The 16,815-nt window shown below is 42.5% G+C and overlaps 1 protein-coding gene across 1 annotated transcript in view; it reads left to right on the top strand.

Annotated features, from left to right (window-relative positions):
- Positions 1 to 16,815, top strand: part of LOC133579338 (uncharacterized) — a 204,885-nt gene that overhangs the window by 164,894 nt on the left and 23,176 nt on the right. The window contains exons 59-60 of the mRNA XM_072912283.1: positions 10,915 to 11,105; positions 11,214 to 11,311. Coding sequence (XP_072768384.1) covers positions 10,915 to 11,105; positions 11,214 to 11,311 — 289 coding nt within the window. The remainder of the gene's footprint in view (positions 1 to 10,914; positions 11,106 to 11,213; positions 11,312 to 16,815) is intronic.

The raw sequence follows: 16,815 nt of genomic DNA, 5'->3' as shown, positions 1-16,815 counted from the left end.
GAATGAGCTTGGACCACTGTTTCCAAGGCTACTATCAGTAGAACACTACGGCGTAGTGGTTTAAAATCATGCATTGCACGGTAAATTCCCCTGTCCTGGCCCGTCTGAAGTTTGCCAATGGCCATCTGGATGATCCAGAGGAGTCATGGGAGAAAGTCATGTGGTCAGATGAGAGCAAAATATAACTTTTTGGTATAAACTCCACTCGTCGGGTTTAGAGGAAAAAGAAGGATGAGTATCACCATCCCTGCAGTGAAGCATGGAGGTGGAAACATGCTTTGGGGGTGCTTTTCAGCAAAAAGGACAGGACGACTGCACTGTATTAAGGAGAGTATGAACGGGGCCATGTATTGAGAGATTTTGGCCAAAAACCTCCTTCCCTCAGTCAGAGCATTGAAGATGGGTGGTGGCTGGGTCTTCCAACATGACAATGACAGCCAGGATAACCAAGGAGTGGCTCCATACCAAGCATATCAAGGTTCTGGAGTGGCCTAGCCAGTCTCCAGATCTAAATCCAATAGAAAATCTTTGGAGGGAGCTGAATTTTGGTGTTGCTCGGCGACTGCCCCGAAACCAGACAGATCTAGAAAAGATTTGTGTGGAAGAGTGGGCCAAAATCCCTGTTGCCGTGTGTGCAAACCTGGTGAAGAACTCTAGGAAACCTTTGACCTCTGTAATTGCATTCTGCACTAAATATTAACACTGTTGTTCTCATGTGTGCAAATACTTATGAACCCCAGTAATTTACAAATAAATAATTAAAAATCATACAATGTGATTTCCGGATTTTTCTTTTTAGATGATGTCTCTAACAGTGGAAATAAAAAACCCGTTTCCATATGAGTTGGGAAATTGTGTTAGATGTAAATATAAACGGAATACAATTATTTGCAAATCCTTTCCAACCCATATTCAGTTGAATATGCTACAAAGACAACATATTTGATGTTCAAACTCATAAACTTTATTTTTTTTTTGCAAATAATAATTAACTTAGAATTTCATGGCTGCAACACGTACCAAAGTAGTTAAGAAAGGGCATGTTCACCCCTGTGTTACATGGCCTTTCCTTTTAACAACACTCAGTAAACATTTGGGAACTGAGGACACACATTTTTTAAGCTTCTCAGTTGGAATTATTTCCCATTCTTGCTTGATGTACAGCTTAAGTTGTTCAACAGTCTCCGTTGTGCTATTTTAGGCTTCATAATGCGCCACACATTTTCAATGGGAGACAGGTCTGGACTACAGGCAGGCCAGTCTAGTACCCGCACACTTTTACTATGAAGCCACGTTGATGTAACACGTGGCTTGGCATTGTCTTGCTGAAATAAGCAGGGGCGTCCATGGTAACGTTGCTTGGATGGCAACATATGTTGCTCCAAAACCTGTATGTACCTTTCAGCATTAATGGCGCCTTCACAGATGTGTAAGTTACCCATGTCTTGGGCACTAATACACCCCCATACAATCACAGATGCTGGCTTTTGAACTTTGCGCCTATAACAATCCAGATGGTTCTTTTCCTCTTTGGTCCGGAAGACACGACGTCCACAGTTTCCAAAAACAATTTGAAATGTGGACTCGTCAGACCACAAAACACTTTCCCACTTTGTATCAGTCCATCTTAGATGAGCTCAGGCCCAGCGAAGCTGACGGCGTTTCTGGGTGTTGTTGATAAACGGTTTTCGCCTTGCATAGGAGAGTTTTAACTTGCACTTACAGATGTAGCGACCAACTGTAGTTACTGACAGTGGGTTTCTGAAGTGTTCCTGAGCCCATGTGGTGACATCCTTTACACACTGATGTCGCTTATTGATGCAGTACAGCCTGAGGGATCGAAGGTCACGGGCTTAGCTGCTTACGTGCAGTGATTTTTCAAGATTCTCTGAACCCTTTGATGATATTACGGACCGTAGAAGGTGAAATCCCTAAATTCCTTGCAATAGCTGGTTGAGAAAGGTTTTTCTTAAACTGTTCAACAATTTGCTCATGCATTTGTTGACAAAGTGGTGACCCTCGCCCCATCCTTGATTGTGAATGACTGAGCATTTCATGGAATCTACTTTTATACCCAATCATGGCACCCACCTGTTCCCAATTTGATTGTTCACCTGTGGGATGTTCCAAATAAGTGTTTGATGAGCATTCCTCAACTTTATCAGTATTTATTGCCACCTTTCCCCAACTTCTTTGTCACGTGTTGCTGGCATCAAATTCTAAAGTTAATGATTATTTGCAAAAAAAAAAAAGTTTATCAGTTTGAACATCAAATATGTTGTCTTTGTAGCATATTCAATTGAATATGGGTTGAAAATGATTTGCAAATCATTGTATTCTGTTTATATTTACATCTAACACAATTTCCCAACTCATATGGAAACGGGGTTTGTACATTTATGATGAACATTTCGGACCTCTCCCTAATTTCTAAGTGGGAGAACTTGCAAAATTGCAGGGTGTGCAAATACTTGTGGACCTCACTGTAACAACAACAAGATTGATTTTTCAAAAATTATTTTAAAGATTGTAAATTGCCATCAATCCCACGTGGGTGCTCGGGCCCAGAAGCACCCACGGGATCGGCGCCTTTTTAAGAGAAAGGCAACGTGTTGGCTGAGTGACGTCAGTGAGTGAGTGGGCGAGCAAAGCGAGAGCGGTAGCGCTTGCACTGCGCAGTAGAAGGATGAATAGTTCCGGTTGTATCCTGCAAAACTAATAATAAAGCAACAATATTGTCACAAATCGGCGGTCTCGTCATTCTGACGTGAAAGTGGAGCTTAGCAGACCCGTTGACAAGTAAATTGAAGTGTGTTAACCCGACGAAAACATGAACCCTGAAGGGAACGTCTGCCCTGTGTTCCTCTCCTTCGGTCTGCATCGGAGCCGAACAGCAGAACAGGTGTAACAACATTATTACCTGTCACTCTTTGAACTCCTTGTGCAGATCTGAATGCTTATTATTTAAATGTTTTACCTAAGTTCGAAGCAAAGGTGGTAATACTAATCGCCACATTTGGCGAGGCGTGCTTTAAAGCAACACTTGAAGCGCGGCGCTTCCTTGTTTAAAGCGTCACCTTTACCAGGGCCGGCCTGTGGCATAGGCCGTATAGGCAAATGCTAAGGGCGCCGTCCATCAGGGGGCGCAATGCCAGTGCCACAAATGTTGGAGAAAAAAAAAAAGAAAAAAAAAGTTGTTACTATTATTTCTAAATACAAAAAATAATCTCACGTTAATTAAAATGCAAAGTAAAGCCTATTTAATAGAAATATTATTTGTTACAACATTACGCCCCCCCTCCTCCCCACGCACGGTGCGCCCCCTCCCTTCCCGTATCATGACTCTTTTTGGACGTCACCACATCAAAAAATCAACACAAGATGTCAAAACGGCCAAAACTGTCAGGTGCCCAGGGAAGAAAAAAGAGAAAAGAAGAGGAGAAACGAGAAAAGACAGAGTTAGCAGGTAGGTAACGTTAGCCTACATGAAATTATTTGTCTGTTACAGAATGTGATAGTAACCTGGCTTTTTAGCATTAAGCTAATGTTACATGATTCGGCAATTGCTAATCAATAAATAGCTAGTTCTGTTTTAACGTCGGGTTAATATTGTGGAGGGGGCTAAATTGTTATGGAAAATAATAATGTAACGTTAGGTAATTACAGTACTCCCACCTTACATTCCTCAGGGACATTTGTATTAGATCTTTTAAGCAGGTGTTTTTTGTTTACATTATTGCCTTCTGGTTAGCTAATGTTTGCCCTGCAGGTAATAGTCACTTTTCCACCCCTTTATATATTAGGTATAGTTGTAAGTAAAAAAAAAAAGGTCAAAGACAAAGCTATTCGGGTTCTTGTGAGTATATACACTTCACTGCCGATGTGGGGGGGTGCCACCTAAAATCTTGCCTAGGGCGCCAGATTGATTAGGGCCGGGCCTGACCTTTACCGTTAGTTTTGAAGCCCAAATACCTCCATATTGCGTTTCAGGCACACTCTTTAAAAACCAGTAGAATCGTCGTTTTTTGCCATTCCTCTTCTCCAAGATGTTACTGCTTGTATGCACTTTGTGTGTGCATTTTGACACACTCAACATCATGCGCCTCAGCTCTGTAGTCACCGCCACACAGTGGGGATTCAGTACCTATTTAAATCAATTAGTATCGCGGTACTTTATTAGTACCGGTATACCGAACAACCCCAATATATACATATACAAAACCCCAAACCAGTGAAGTTGGCACGTTATGTAAATCGTAAATAAAATAGAATACAATGATTTGCAAATTATTTTCAACTTATATTCAATTGAATAGACTGCAAAGACAAGATACTTAACGTTCGAACTACAAAACTTTATTTTTTGCAAATATTAGCTAATTTGAAATTTGATGCCTGCAACATGTTTAAAAAAAAGCTGGCACAAGTGGCAAAAAAGACTGAGAACGTTGAGGAATGCTCATCAAACACTTATTTGGAAAATCCCACAGGTGAACAGGATAATTAGAAACAGGTGGGTCATTCACCAACAAGGATGGGACGAGGGTCACCACTTTGTGAACAAATGCGTGAGCAAATTGTCCAACGAGCTATTGCAAGGAATTTAGGGACTTCACCATCTATGGTCCGTAATGTCATCAAAAGGTTCAGAGAATCTGGAGAAATCACTGCACGTAACATTGAATGTCCATGACCTTGGATCCCTCAGGGGGTACTGCATCAAAAACCGACATCAGTGTGTAAAGAATATCACATATGCTCAGGAACACTTCAGAAAATCACTATCAGTAACTACAGTTTGTCGCTACATCTGTAAGTGCAAGTTAAAACTCTTACTATGCAAAGCGAAAGCCATTTATCAACAACACCCAGAAACGCTGCCGGCTTCGCTGGGCCCGAGCTCATCTAAGATAGACTGATGCAAAGTGTAAAAGTTTTCTTTGGGCTGACGAGTCCACATTTCAAAGAGTTTTTGGAAACTGTGGACGTCGTGTCCTCCCGACCAAAGAGGAAGAGAACCATCCGGGTTGTTCTCGGCGCAAAGTTGAAAAGCCAGCATCTGTGATGGTATGGGGGTGTATTAGTGCCCAAGGTATGGGTAACTTACACATCTGTGAAGGCACCATTAATGCTGAAAGGTGCATACAGGTTTTGGAGCAAAATATATTGTCATCCAAGGAACGTTATCATGGATGCCCCTGCTTATTTCAGCAAGACAATGCCAAGCCACGTGTAACAACAGTGGCTTCATAGTAAAAGAGTGCGGGTACTAGACTGGCCTGCCTGTAGTCCAGACCTGTCTCCCATTGAAAATGTGTGGCGCAATATGAAGCCTAAAATACCACAACGAAGACCCCGGACTGTTGAACAAGTTAAGCTGTACATCAAGCAATAATGGGAAAGAATTCTACCTGAAAAGCTTAAAAAATGTGTCTCCTCAGTTCCCAAACGTTTACTGAGTGTTGTTAAAAGGAAAGGCCACGAAACACAGTGGTAAAAAAGCCCCTGTGCCAACTTTTTTGCAATGTGTTGCTGCCATTAAAGTCTAAGTTAATGATTATTTGCAAAAAAAAAATCAGTTTCTCAGTTCGAGCATTGAAAATCTTCTCTTTGCAGTCTTTCAATTGAATATAAGTTGAAAAGTATTTGCAAATCATTGTATTCTGTTTTTATTTACAAATTACACAACGTGCCAACTTCACTGGTTTTGTATATACCTTGTTTACTTGCGTGACGTCTTCCTTGAAGTTTTGTAATCAATTAGAAAAAGCAAGCAGCCAATATGCGCCAAACATGGATAAGTGTGGAGAGTGTTTTGCATTTTTCCCATCATGCATTGTAGCGGCTTTAAATGGGTGTAATTTTGCATTATGTATGGTGCATGGACATTTTTTTTATAATATCCACAAAGGTCAGTGAGCAGGTCGTGTTTTGTGTGACCATTTGTGTTGACTTTCTGAGTGTGGTTATTAGAGATGCGCGGTTTGCGGGCACAACCGCGGAGTCCGCGGATTATCCGCGGATCGGGCGGATAAAATTTAAAAAAATTTGATTTTATCAGCGGGTCGGGTCGGGTCGGGCGATTGAAATAAAAAAAAATTAGATTTTAAATAGATTCAGGCGGGTGGCAGTTAAACCAATTCGGAAATATATATACATAGTTAAATGTTGTTACCCACATACGAAAAACGAGCAGGCACCTGCTGCATATGCCACAACAGAAGAAAAAAAAAAAGAAGAGATGGACACTTTTACGGAGCGGAGAAGGCCCCCGACGCCTCGCCGGGGTCCGGGACCGAGGCCCCTTCCCCCGAGAGGGCCCCACCGGGAGCCGTAGCTGAGGCGATCCGCGAGAAGGGCCCGACGCACGTCCAGGGTCACCACCGCGCCCACCGCACCGACACCCCGCCTCGTCCGCCTTCGCCGCGGCCGGCGTCACGCGCGGCAGGTAAGCAGCTTACCTGCCCGCCACCCCCGTGGCCGGGGGATCGTAACAGGGGTCACTCCGCGCGCTCCGCCCGCGCAGCTTACCTGCCCGCCACCCCTGTTGCCGGGGGCGCGTAACAGGGGTCACTCCGCGCGCAGTGCGCTCACGAAAGGGGTGGGGCTCACCCTGGTTGATATAGACAGCAGCTAGGACGGTGGCAATGGAAGTTGGAACCCGCTAAGGAGTGTGTAACAACCCACCTGCCGAATCAACTAGCCCTGAAAATGGATGGCGCTGGAGCGTCGGGCCCATATACCCGGCCGTCGCCGGCAGCGAGACGCGCTTGGAGGTGCGCTCAGCGCGCCTCCCATATGATTGCGCACTGGTGTGCGTCTGGGTCGTGACAGCGTGGCACGCGAATGTCTGTGCTGCATTGGATCAGTCTCCTTTCTTTAACAGGCAAAAGCTTTATAACCTCACTAATGCCTTGCATCGTCTATATTAGATATATAACAACGGGCGGGTGCGGGCGGGTGGCGGGCGGATGCGGTTCTGATCAAATGTTAGATCGGGTGGATTGCGGATGGTTGACGACTTTCTGATGCGGTTGCGGATGAAATAATTGCCTATCCGCGCATCTCTAGTGGTTATAGTTTGCACCATGAATGGGAAAGTTTGCTTGGATTGGGTCATAGACCTGATTTTCTCACATTGTCCACAGGGTGGTGACAGATTTGCAGCAATTAGACTGGCAGCTATTTGAAATCAAGCTGTTGGCTCCGCGCAGGCCAAATTCCTGTATTATACTTGTCGTCTTGCGAGCCAAACTGAAGATGATTGGATACCCCTGGGCTATATGTCACAAAATCACCCAAAATGTTCACTATTATGATAAAATTTGCAATAACAATGACAAAGACCATCTAATCTGGGTTTTATGTCATGAAACTCAAAATATTTTCATTGTTCGTTCATATCTAAGTTTAATTTAGCTCCACTTAACTCTCAATTGATGTTAGTTTTGCTATATATCATTTTTCTCAGATAGTGACTTTCTTTAGGCTTCTTCAGGTGGTCCTCTGGTTTCGAATGCGTTGTGTTCCTAGTGTAAATTGGAAATTAGGGCCCGAGCAGCAAAATCTGCAAAGACCCTATTGTAATTGCTTTGTTTATCATTATTCTCAAACTCCGATTGCATTTTAGAGGCACTTAACATTCATAAAAAAGGCTCCCACGCACTCTGGGAGTCGAATATATTGTACATACAAATTCACATATGCTCACATACATACATAGGTACCTACGCTCCCACATACATACACAAATACAGTACATATTTACATACCTAAAGTTCGTACATCCACACGCACATTCAATATACAAACATACACATACTGTACATATACATTCACTGTACAAACACATATACACATTCTGTACATATACATTCATTCTACAAACACATATACACATTCTGTACATATACATTCACTGTACAAACACATATACACATTCTGTACATATACATTCATTCTACAAACACATATACACATTCTGTACATATACAAGTACATATGCATACTTACACTCATGCACATAATCACGTTTCATCAAACATATATTAACGTTGTTGCCCTAGGGTAAACTGGGTGTAACACATGGCACACTGACAAAGCTTAACCTATTGTTACTATAACAATCTACAAGGTTAATGTAGGTTGCCTCTCTTTCTCCCCCTCCATTTTTCTGCATTCTTTCGTATCTCAAGTTACCATTATGTATATGTATTGTTGCATTTGAACAACTGTATTGTTGATAATAAAGGTAAATTATTGGTATTGTTCATTATCAATAGCGCTATTTCTATTGGTATTTGTATTGATCCATTTGTAGTGTAATAATGCTCATTGTCATTTCTGTATTATTTTTTATTTTTCGCTAACTGCTTATTTGCTATTACTTTTACCATCATATTTGTACATGTCGTATTTGCTGATGTTGCTCTGTTGTTGTTGTTGTTGTTGTTGTTGTTTGTTGTTGTTGTTTTTGTCTCTCTGTTTAATCCCCCTCTTGTCCCCACAATTTCCCCCTCTGTCTTCTTTTTTTTTTCTCTTTCTATCCCCTCCTGCTCCGGCCCGGCTGCACTAAATGATAATATAAATACATTTAATAAAGTCAAATACAAATAAGGCAACAAGAGAAGTATCCTACACTTCTCTTTTGTAAAGTAAATCTGAACAGCCGACATGGGCATCTACATCAACTATATGATTTGCCTGAGAAGCTGGACAGGACACAAAAAAAAGAAAAAAAAAACATTCATAAAAAATCACCAATTTTTGCAAGAATGTCCAGTCCTGCAAAAAATATATATATATATATATATATATATATATATATATATATATATTTTTTTTTTTTTTTTTTAATTTTTAAATTTTTTTTCAGAGTCCAAACACAAAATGTCTAAAATGACTCTGTAGCTCCCCCTTAAAAATTAGAAAAAAAATTAGCCCCTGCCACCAGTTTCACGTATTGTCACAAGAATTGCTGGCGACGTCTATCATGACAAGAAGCATGTAAAAGTGTCAAGAACCGATATCTGAAAACAAACAGGAAGTCGGTCATCTTGGTTTCTGTCCGCCATTTTTAGGCAAAAAAACAACTTTTAAGAAATCCTCTTAGGAACTTTGACCAAATAAGCCTAAGTTAAAATGACACGTACTAGACCACATGCGGCTCTTTAGCGCCGCCCTAGTGGCTCCCTGGACCTCTTTTAGAGATGTGTGAAAATGGAAAAAGAAGAACATTTTTATTTTTTGTTTTAATATATTTTCTATCGGAGAACAAACATGGCACAAACATTCCTAGTTGTTAGAAATCCCACTGTTTATGTTATGCATGCTTCACAGATGAGAGTATTTGGCAAGCACCGTTTTGTCCTACTAATTTCGGCGATCCTTGAACTCATCATAGTTTGTTTCCTTATACAACTTTCGCTGATGCTGCCACACATGTGTTTTATGCCCCTCCTTTGTCTCATTTTGTCCACCAAATGTTTTACGCTGTGCGTGAATGCACAAAAGTGAGCTTTCCATCCATACATCCATCCTTTTTCTACCGCTTGTCCCTTTTGGGGTCGCGGGGGCGGTGCTGGAGCCTATCTCAGCTGCATTTTATTGATTTGCTGGAGTGCTTATCAGGCATATTTGGTATTTTTGGTCCAATATGGCTCTTTCAACTTTTCGGGTTTCCGATCCCTGTAGTAGACAGAGGAATTTTGCCCGCTCCAAGAGATGTGGGTGTGGCATGGTCCCAAACTCTGATCTGATTGTTCGCCACAAAACTTTTCCCATTTGTAACTTGGCCCTTAAAATTCTGATCTCAGTAAGAATTGGTTCAAATGATGATGATGACAATTTGAAGTTTGGCAGAGCCGAGCGTAAAAAAAACTGTTCCTGGCCATTGACCATCAAACTGTCATTACTTGATTTTAAATGATCAGCTCTCTTTCCAAACTTATATGAGGCTTTAAGATTGGGAACTGATCATGATTTGACATTGATATCAACACCAATACCATAGCCTTGTGGTGGAACTTTATAACGGTCACAACTTTTTTGATGATGGGTCATGACATTGGGAATGACGTGACCGCATGTGTCATACGTTCCCGCCGATTTGCGTGAACCCAGAGTTGCGAAAACCTATTCAATGTTGCTTGCAGCTTAAAATACAGTTGTGGAAATTGCTTCCTCGCAGTCCCACTGTCAGACACGGCACAGGAGTCCAGCGTGCAGGTTTAACAAGATTTTTTTTTTATCAACAAAGTTTTCTCCAGACTTTTCAGTCTCACAAATCCTCCTCCTCCTCTGCTCCCGGCCGCCTACTTTTAAAGACAACAGATGATTAGATTAACACGTACCACCTGTGAAATCTAATCACCTGCCAGCTGTGTCTCGCCGTCAGCACATGCCCCGCCCCTGCCCGATGGCGCTCGTCCTCAGTACCGTGGACAGCGGCGGTGACTTTTCTTCCTGCAAGCAGCGCTGACTACACCTCCCCCCACAACAGTATACCGTATTTTCTGGACCATAGGGCGCACCGGATTATAAGGCGCACTGCCGATGAGCGGGTCTAGTCAGGTTTTTTTTCATACAAAAGGTGCACCGGATTATAGAGCGCATTAGACTATGAAATTAATATTTTTTGGGGGGGGCACAACCTGGATATATTCCTGACCAAAATGTTTTAATATTAACTGTAGAATCAATTAAACAAATTATAAAAATAAAAAAAATTACAATAAAGATTATTTTATGTTAATTTGCTGAATTGACTAACGCTCCATCCTTTTCACAGAGGCGTACATTGGTAAAGCTAATTCTCTCCACATTTTGACATTGGTAAAATATTATTTTCTGTCGCACCTCAGTTTTCAACCTTTTCCATCTAAATCACTCATTGGCTTTGTGCTCCATCTACAGGGCCCCTCGCCACACTTGCAGGTGTATACCAGGATGTGAAAGGCCAGCGGCTGCAGACTCTGTGGAGGGAAGCGGTAGTTTTGTGGACTGACCGACTACTGGAGATCTGCCCTGCTCTGCTGCATAGGAGTCCTCAGCTAAGACCACTAGCTCAAGCCAGCATCTCTACAATCAGCCACGCCGTGGATTTAGTAAGCCACACCAAATCATTGTCATCAGCTGCCCATTATATTATTTCTTGTGACTACACTACTGATCTTATATGCTGAGTGTATAGTTTTGTACTTTGCACAAATTAGGCTGGCCAATACACGTACCACTGGGCAGAAAGCAGGTTGGCAGTGGCGCTGTCTGGAGTCAGGAAGCAGCTGGCCTCAGTCTACAAATTATCCCCCAGGTACTGCACATTACCGACCTACGTGAGGACTTACTGTGTTTGTTTAGGTAAGGACAGTTACACGATTAGACAATGTTTAGGGGGCTTATTGATGGTTTGTATATTTTATGCAGAACTCCACTGAGTAGAGCACAATGCCAAGCAATTCACATTTTAATAAGGACCAAATGGACCACTTCTTCCAATTCGTACATTAGGTCATTTAAGCATAGCCTACTGTATTTAAGGTTCATAAAAATGTTAACAAATAGTTAAGCATTGGCATTCAAATGTATCCTAGTTTCACTAATCTGCTTGGATTTAGAAACAATTTATTCCAAATATAGTGCATCATGAGCCAATCCCTGCAGGATTTTGTAATGTTCATGCAAATTCCCACGAATAAAGCGGGGCCTTGCAACTATCCCCGCACATTGTGGCCACATATATTTACAAAACCCAAAACTAGTGAAGTTGGCACTTTGTTTAATTCGTAAATAAAAACAGAATACAATGATTTGCAAATCTTATATTCAATTGAATAGACTGTAAAGACAAGATATTTAATGTTTGAACTGAGAAACACATTTTTTTTTGAAGATAATCATTAACTTAATTTAATGGCAGCAACACATTGCAAACAAGTTGGCGCAGGGGCATTTGTACCACTGTGTTACATGGCCTTTCCTTTTAACAACACTCAGTAAACATTTGGGAACTGAGGAGACCAATTTTTTAAGCTTTTCAGGTGGAATTCTTTCCCATTCTTGCTTAATATACAGCTTAAGTTGTTCAACAGTCCGAGGTCTCCGTTGCAACATATGTTTCTCCAAAACCTGTGTGCCGCCCTCGATATGTAGAAATATCTTGGCTTTACCCTAACACCTTTTCTTGATCAAACACTCTGAAAAACGTCTTCTTGTCCACAGGTTTATTGACCGTAAAAAGGGTCAAACTGAAAGCATACAAGCAGAAAGGATGCTTACATTATAGACATGCACACACACATGCCCACTACAATAAAACATGCATTATGCTGTGTATTGAACTTAAATGGATAAATAAATGCCACAAAATATGTAATTTAAGTGCTCTACAGCAAACTAGCTTACTATGCTAACATTCACTTCACTGTATGAATTACGAAAATTAGCATGACTGACTTTTGGCCATAAAACGTCCCAAATTACATCACAACCAACAAATAATACAACTCAATCAAATATTAGCAGACTACTCAACAATACATACAGATGATACTTTGTTTGGCATGATATTCGAGCAGATGAAAACGTTTGCAATCGTCACCGAACTAGCTTAAAGTAGACTTGAAAGGAACTCCTTGTTGAGCCCTGTTAACATGGACATTACTGTAAACTAGGCTATGCTGCCTCCTGCTGTCTAAAGGAGGAAGTGCACCTCACTGTTGAATTCCAAAGTGAACTTAAACACTGGTTTTACATATATTATTAATAAATTCAACAAACAAGACAGAACACTCCCCGCCTGGCGGATTAAGCCGCCACTACCAAACTGTCCCAAAGGATACTTTGGCTTCTCTGGTGCCATAAGCAGGATTGTCTCTGTAACAGGCCGCAGGAACACTTTGGTCCCATCCTTTCTGGAGACTTTTATCTCCACTTTGCGAACAATGCCATCTTTGCTTGGGAAGACTTGTGTAATTAGTCCTAAAGGCCAATGGTTTCTCTTCAGCAGGTCATCTTTGAGGAGCACTACACTTCCAGGCAGGAGGTTAGGGTGGGGTGAATGCCACTTCCTTTGTGGCTGAAGTGTGGCTAGGTATTGCTTCTTCCATTTGTCCCAAAAGGTTTGAGCCAAATGCTGGATTTGACGCCACTGTTGCTTGTGGAGATCTTTCACCCAGTCGCCTACGGGAGCAGTTGAGAGACTGACCTTTTGTGTGAGGAGTGTTGCTGGTGAGAGTATTTGGGGGTCATCTGGGTCAGTGGACACTGGTACAAGAGGTCTGGCATTGATGATATAACCAAGAACGACTTTGCTGTCGCTGTAGAAAGTGATGTCAACCTCCATGTCCATATCTGAGGTGAGGAGCTCGGCAAGCTCCACCGCTAATACTGCAGAACAAAGCTCAAGTCTAGGGACAGTTTGTTCTGACAAGGGTGTAAGCTTGGCTTTTCCCATGAGAAAGCCCACGTGGTTGGTTCCATTTTTCTCTGTTAGTTTTAAGTATGCAACTGCTGCAATTGCCTTTGTGGAAGCATCACAAAAGATGATTATCTCTCTTTTTGATAGCGCTGTAGGAGAGGCCTGTGTGTAAACTCTTGGGATCTGGAGATTGCTGAGATCTTTCAATGAGCCTCGCCACGTTGACCATGTCTCTTCCATTTCTTGAAGAAGAGGTGCATCCCAATCTCCGTTGTTCTGCATGAACTCACGCAGGATCAGTTTGCCTTGTATGGTGACAGGGGCAAGAAATCCTAGGGGATCATAGATGCTGTTGACAGTTGACAAGACACCTCTGCGGGTGAAAGGCTTTTGCTCATCAGCTACTGGAAAGGTAAATGTGTCTGACATTAGATCCCAGTTAAGTCCCAGACTATGTTGCATGGGCAAGATATCTGAAGTGAAGTCCAGGTCCTTTAAGTTGATGGCATGGTCCTGAGATGGGAATGCGTTCATAACTTCTCCTTTATTTGAGGCGATTTTGTGAAGCCTCTAGTTTGAGTCTGACAGAACCTCTTGCGTCCTCTTGAGCAGCTTCACTGCAGCTTCGACGGCGGGAAGTGACGTTAGCCCGTCATCTACATAAAAGTCGCGGTTGACAAACTGCTTTACAACGGGCTCTGCATTTTTCACTGACTGTCTTAAACAGTAGATGGCCACTGCGGGAGAGGGACAATTTCCAAAGACATGGACCTTCATTCTGTATTCCATGATGTCTTCAGATGAGTTGTTGTTTCTGAACCATAAAAACCTGAGATAATTGCGGTCCTCTTCTCTGACTAAGAAACAGTGGTACATCTGCTGAATGTCTGCTGTTATGGCTACAGCTTCTTTGCGAAACCTGAGGAGTACTCCTATAAGGGTGTTGTTGAGGTCGGGTCCAGTTAACAGCACATCGTTTAGTGACACACCATTGTATTGGGCGCTGGAGTCAAACACCACACGGATGTTCCCAGGTTTTTTCGGATGGTAGACACCAAAGGCCGGTAAATACCATCTTTCTTCGTTAGATGTGAGTGGAGGAGCTATTTCAGCATGTTCATTTTGAAAGATCTTTTCCATGAAGCTAAAAAAGTGCTCTTTCATCACTGGTTTTCTTTCGAAGTTGCGTCTCAGAGAGGAAAAACGCTTCAAGGCTTGAACTTTGTTGTCAGGAAGCTTGGGCCTTGGAGTCTTAAATGGCAGCGGAGCTACCCAGCTGTTGGTTATGTCCTTTTTCAAACCCCTCTCCATGATTTGCAGGAAGGCGATGTCATCAATGGATGGACCGACTTTGTTGTCATCTTTGGTCTGCTGAAACACTGTAGAGCCCACGTCATCTTGCTTACATTTCTTTGTGAAGGTTACCTTTGAGTATTCAGGGCTTTGAAATTGGCCATGTCTCTCCTTAACTTGAAATACGTTAGGACAAGGTGTAAAGACTGTGGGACGCCTTTGTTCAGACGTAATGGTGTTGAAGTTATTCACTGTGGTCGGCTTGTGAACACCTCCCAAGCATACATTTCCAACAATCACCCATCCCAGGTCAAGTTTTTGAGCATAGGGACCATCGCGTGGCCCATCAACCTGCTTGCGCACTTTGTGGACAGAGATGATGTCTCTCCCAAGGAGAAGCATGGGGTTGGGACCTGGATCCATGGTGCAGGTCCAGGATGAAGTGCAGAAATGTGCTTTGCGCTCTCACACTCAGTGCACTTAGTAATAAATTTACAGTTTTTTGCTATATGTTGAGTAGATGTGCAACACTTAAAACATATGCCATTCTCTTTCAGGAATTCCTTGCGTTGTTCCAACGGCATTGTACGGAAGGCCCGACATTTCTGGAGCATGTGAGGTTTTTTATGAATAGGGCATTGTTTCTCGGGATCATCAGCTTCAAAGTGTTTGTCATTAAAAGGAGGGGCAGTAGACTGGAAATCGATCTTATGAACTGAGACTTCTCTATTTTGGATCTGCTTCCATTAGACTTTGTCTGCTTTTGAGGTGTCAATTTGACCTGCAAACTTGAAGCCTGGGTCATTCCTAATTATAGCCTGTTTTCCAATGAAGTCAACAAAAACATAAAAGGGGGGAAATGTTACATTGTGTTGTAATTTATAGTTTGTGCCAACGTTGAGCCACTTTTCTTGAAGGTTGAATGGTAACTTTTGAACTAATGGGTTTATCCCACGCGCTGTGTCCAAATATGCAAGGCCAGGCAGGTCTCCATCTTCCTTGGCTGCCTCCAATTCTATGAGAAAATCACTCAACTCATGGAGCTTTGAATAGTCTCTGTTGATGATTTTAGGGAAGCTGTGGATCCGTTTAAACAGTGAATCCTCCACCATTTCGGGTGCGCCGTAACATGTTTCCAGTCTCTCCCGTATCCTTTTTAGGCCTTTGTCTGGGGAGTTGACATGGACAGCCCTGATGCGTTTTGCGTGCTCAGCTGACTCCTTCCCCAGCCACGTGACCAACAAATCCATTTCTTCACTGGGCGTTATGTTGAGGCCTCTGACTGTGTTCACAAAGGACTGTTTCCATGCCCTGTAACTGCATGGCTGGTCGCTGAACTTTATCAGGCTCGTTGTGATATCTTGCGAAGTCTGCCACATTCCCTTGATCGTAGACAGGCTGACAAGGTGTACGGCTGGACCTTGGATGCAAAGGAGAACTGTAGCTTGACTTGTAATCTTGGTGATTGTCTCGTATGTTTGAAGATGGACTGGTGACTGATGTGACTTCTGGCTGTGAAGGTGTCGTCATTTGTTGTAGTGTAGAAACAAAGCCAACTCTGTGTTCATTGTGCTCTGTCTGGAGATGTGAGTGTTGAATGGAGCTCACATCTGGTGGTTTATAATGTTGTGTTTCATTCCATGATGATGGCTGATTGTGTGGTGATTCAACTTTTATTTGACTTTTCTCTTGGGCCTGAGTGGCTATGTATTCTTTTGTGCGCTCTAATGGGTCAACTGAATGTTCAAACAACTGCTTGATGTGACAATAGGAGCTGCTTCGATCACTTCCTTCCACAGCAGCTTCCAAGACCTCCGCTTTGGCGAGTGCAGCTGCTGCGTCCTGCTCCAGTAAGAGCATGTCCATCTTAGCATCTAGTTGTGCTTTATCCACGTCCAGTTGTGCTTTTTCCACGTCCAGTTGTGCTTTTTCCACTTTGAGTGTCATTTCTTTTTGTGCAAAAGACGGCGTACTTTGGCTGCGTCTGCTTTTGCGCGTGCTCTGGTAGCTGCAGCCTCGGTGGAGGAAGCTTTTGACCTCGTTGAAGCACGTGAAGTGGTAGATTTTGTCCGTATTGAGCTTTCTGTGCAATCCATCATTTGTTC

This window comes from Nerophis lumbriciformis, linkage group LG03 (assembly GCF_033978685.3).
Source record: "Nerophis lumbriciformis linkage group LG03, RoL_Nlum_v2.1, whole genome shotgun sequence".
Lineage (NCBI taxonomy): Eukaryota > Metazoa > Chordata > Actinopteri > Syngnathiformes > Syngnathidae > Nerophis > Nerophis lumbriciformis.
The sequence above is the reverse complement of the archived record's forward strand: the minus strand, read 5'-3'. Positions and strand labels throughout refer to the sequence as shown.